Source organism: Centruroides sculpturatus, unplaced genomic scaffold (genome assembly GCF_000671375.1).
Source record: "Centruroides sculpturatus isolate CEXI.00-Female unplaced genomic scaffold, Cexi_2.0 scaffold353, whole genome shotgun sequence".
Taxonomy (NCBI): Eukaryota; Metazoa; Arthropoda; class Arachnida; order Scorpiones; family Buthidae; genus Centruroides; species Centruroides sculpturatus.
Window position 1 is genome coordinate 180,804 of NW_019384573.1, and position 3,760 is coordinate 184,563.

Here is a 3,760-nt window from a genome sequence, read left to right on the forward strand (position 1 = left end):
ATAAACTTTATATATATGCATTTTGAATTATTGGATAGGATATATTTTGTTTCTAGATGCCAAACTCCTTTAAAGAAAGATACAGATGATATGGCAGACAGTGAAGAAAAAGGACCAGACATCATCCCAGCCAAAATAATAAGTCGTGTACACTGTCTTGGTAAGAATTTTATATTTATCAATCAATTTTTAGATATAAAAAGCATTAATAAACCCTAAAAATTTAATCTAATAATATATTCAAAAAATACATGCCCTATATCTGTATAGTAAAATACAACATAACTCGTGTTTTTATGTATAGAATTTAAGCAAAATTTCAAGCAGGGACTAGTAAAGTTATATATATATAGTATACTTTTTTTTATAACTGCAAAAAAATATTTTCTTTTGTCGTCTTACTCTACACAGTCTGAAATACCCGGTTGACTTGTCTTACCTAATACCACCTAGCTACTGGGAATTTTTCGAAACGAATGATCAGTTTGATCTGGCTTTCCCCCCTTTCTTCCCAAAATGTATTCAAGTAGCGCTGGGACTAACATGAGAAACATTGGCGTACACTCCCTTCTTTGCCGTATACATGAATTTCAAATGTTGCACAGGGAAGAGGAAGAAAGAAGGTAAAGAAAAACGCCGTCTGGACCAAACTTGTCTTTTATCTGCATCGTTGATGTTTGAAATGGATAATAGCTGTTACTATACTTTAACTTTTTCTTATAGAAAATTAATTCACATAAATATAATATTGTCAATAAATCGATTAAGTGATACAGAAACACAAGCGTAATCGATAGGAAGAAATATATGTTTAATTTTACGTTAGTCAATATATATATATATATATATCTGTATAGTTATATGTACTAAAATTGATTATAAAGTTTGTATTTTTTGATGGTTTTTCCATTTTTACTTTATTGTAGATGACGTTAAAGAATCATCATCTCCTCCAACTAGTACAGCTGCCATATGTCATTGGAGTTCTTCCTCGAGGGAAGTCGTGTTCGAGAATACTTTACCAACACAAGCTTGTTCCACATTTAGAAAAGTATGCCATGATTCTTTTTATTATACTTTTATCTAACGTTCTGTATATTTATCGTTGAGTGAAGATAAAAGAAAATAACTGTAAATGATTCATCTGTCTCTAAAGATATCTATTCATGCATTCTAATTTGTTATGACAGGATAAACTCAATTTAATTTGAAACTTAATAAATGAAGCCATTTAAAATTTATCGTTCTACTTAATTAATTTCTATTAAACAATCCTTTTCTTTAATATACATATTGCAAAAATATTATGTCATGCAAGATTAATATCGCTTTTTACAATATTCAATAATTTATTATGTTGTTGATATTCTTTATTTTATTAAATTGTAAAGATTTTTCTATATTTTTATTTTTGAAAATTGATTTGTTTCTTATATATTTATATTATGTTCATTTAATTTGTTTGTAACATAAATTTACTGAGCAGTGATGTTACAGTATCAATATTTATGAATGTAATTAAATAAATATTATTCTTGTAACTAAGATGTAACCTTACGTACAAGAATGTATCATGTTTAATTTGTAAACATAAGTTTAAAATTTTTTATAAAATAATAAATATTAAACATGCATAGATAAGAATGTAATAATCTGAAAATTTCAATTTTCTAATGCATTTTCATGAATAATTTATTGTATCTTTATAAAATTGCGAATCTTCTTAAGACTTTATTAATTATTTTATATTTATATCATGCAGCCTGAAGATGTTACGTACGCTGAATTAGCTCTTCCCAAGGATTTACAAAGTTCAGCGACAGTTACAGTTAGAAGAAAAGAACCACCAACAGAATATGCAAAACTCGATTTACAGCGACATATGCCCTCTCATATTGTTGTAGGAGAACGAGACGACGACGAAGAAGCAGCATGTACATCGTGTGAAACACCATTAATGAACAATAAGAGAGAAAGTGCAGTGTAGCATCGACGAACAAGAACAAAATGGAAATAAAATAAGATAAAATAAAAAAATACAAATATATATTAAAAAAAAGAATATATAAGAATTCATCCACCGACAGTAAAGACAGCACCAGTTCCCAACCACGGAGGCGTCATGCCTGTCTGTTGGTTACACAAAAATCCTTCAGAATAAAGATCAACCTCAACCCTTTCCCTAGCGTGAATCAAAGCTTGCGTGTAGGATCTTAACGGGGGAGAACTTTTATCATAAATTTAGCGTTGGGAACGGCAGAAGTGTGCTGTCTACGATAAATCAGACAGATGGTTGTGAAGAATACAGACGGTCCTCACTGTAATCACGTGTTAAACCGTACTGTAAAAAATAAAATAAAATAAAATAAAACGAACCCACTTACTCCCCTTCCGGCTGTGGTGCTTGTGAATTCGCGCGACAATCCAAGGATTCAAAAGAAGATTATGTGTGTTCTGTTTATGTATGTTTAATAAATGTATAAAGAAAGAACTATAAAAAACAAAAAGAAGTACGGATTTAGCTGCCATTAAGTGAAGAAATTCGAAGACAGTATAACAGAGATATGAATAATAATAATAATAATATAATAATAAGAAAAAGTTAAATCGCTCAGGACTTGTCGATATAAAAATTAATGCTCTTGGACATTTGAGAATATTCAGAAAAGAAAAAAATATATATATATATAAAATTGTACACAGTCGTACAAGACATTCATTTTTCTGGAGTGATTCCTATGACTTAGCTTGATGTTTTACTTACAAACAATTGTCAACATGGATTTTTTGAAATACCGTTGCTTTGTTAAGCAAATAATGTAAAAGTGGCCTTCTTTATAAAAACAAGAAAAAAAAATCTTAAAAAAACTGACTTTTATCAAAATGTTTCATGTGTCAATTAATTAAAAATTTAAATTTTTCATTAAAAAATAGAAATAAAATTAACAACAGATTACTAAAGTTAACATTAATTAGACATACGTGATCATTATTTGTTTTATTTAAATTTTAGAAACGTATTTTTGATATAAATTAATAAAGAAAACAAGTAAAATTTTGTTAATTATTAACTGTTAGATTACGTTTATTAATTAATGTTCACTAATAAAGCATTTATCAATATCAACATGATAAATGTTTTAACGAAGTAATATATTTTCTGTCGAAGAAATGCACCAAGTAGATAATTTGTTTCGATAATAAATTAAGGAATAAGATAAATTCAATCAAATTTTCAAGCATATTTTATTGTCATAATGCTTTAAACTTTAATTTTTAATGGCATATACGTGAATACAGTAAGATACCCTCAAGTAATAATGAATTTTATATACTTTAATATATAAATCGCTTTTTTTATATTTATGTACGGATTTATACGTTTAAAATACAATTTAGAAAGTATTTTATTCTATAATTTATATATTTATTTATACAAAATACAATTTCATAAGAAAAAAAATATTGAAAATGCTTAAATAATAAAATATAAAATACAATTTTTGTTTTTTTTCTTATAAATTGAAAGAATTTTATGAAATGTTTACGAATTAAATCTTTGGAGAATTGAGAAACAAAACTTTTCATCGACTTAAAATAAAATAAAAAAAATATATATATATATATTATCCCCCCTTATATATTTATCAATGAATTAAATTATTAATTTATATTATTTTGTATGCAGTTTAATGTAAATTAATATTTAATTTTAATTAAATGATATTTGAAATTACATTTTTTAAGAAATAAATATTTT

General features: G+C 26.2%; 1 protein-coding gene across 1 annotated transcript in view; it reads left to right on the forward strand.

The window, feature by feature from the left end:
• The window catches only part of LOC111624246 (hemicentin-1-like), a gene marked incomplete at its 5' end in the record, with an annotated part of 182,045 nt that extends 179,382 nt beyond the window's left edge, over positions 1–2,663 (forward strand). Inside the window, 3 exons of the mRNA XM_023367059.1 lie at positions 57–160; positions 927–1,051; positions 1,763–2,663. Coding sequence (XP_023222827.1) covers positions 57–160; positions 927–1,051; positions 1,763–1,987 — 454 coding nt within the window. The remainder of the gene's footprint in view (positions 1–56; positions 161–926; positions 1,052–1,762) is intronic.
• Positions 2,664–3,760: the final 1,097 nt, after the last annotated feature.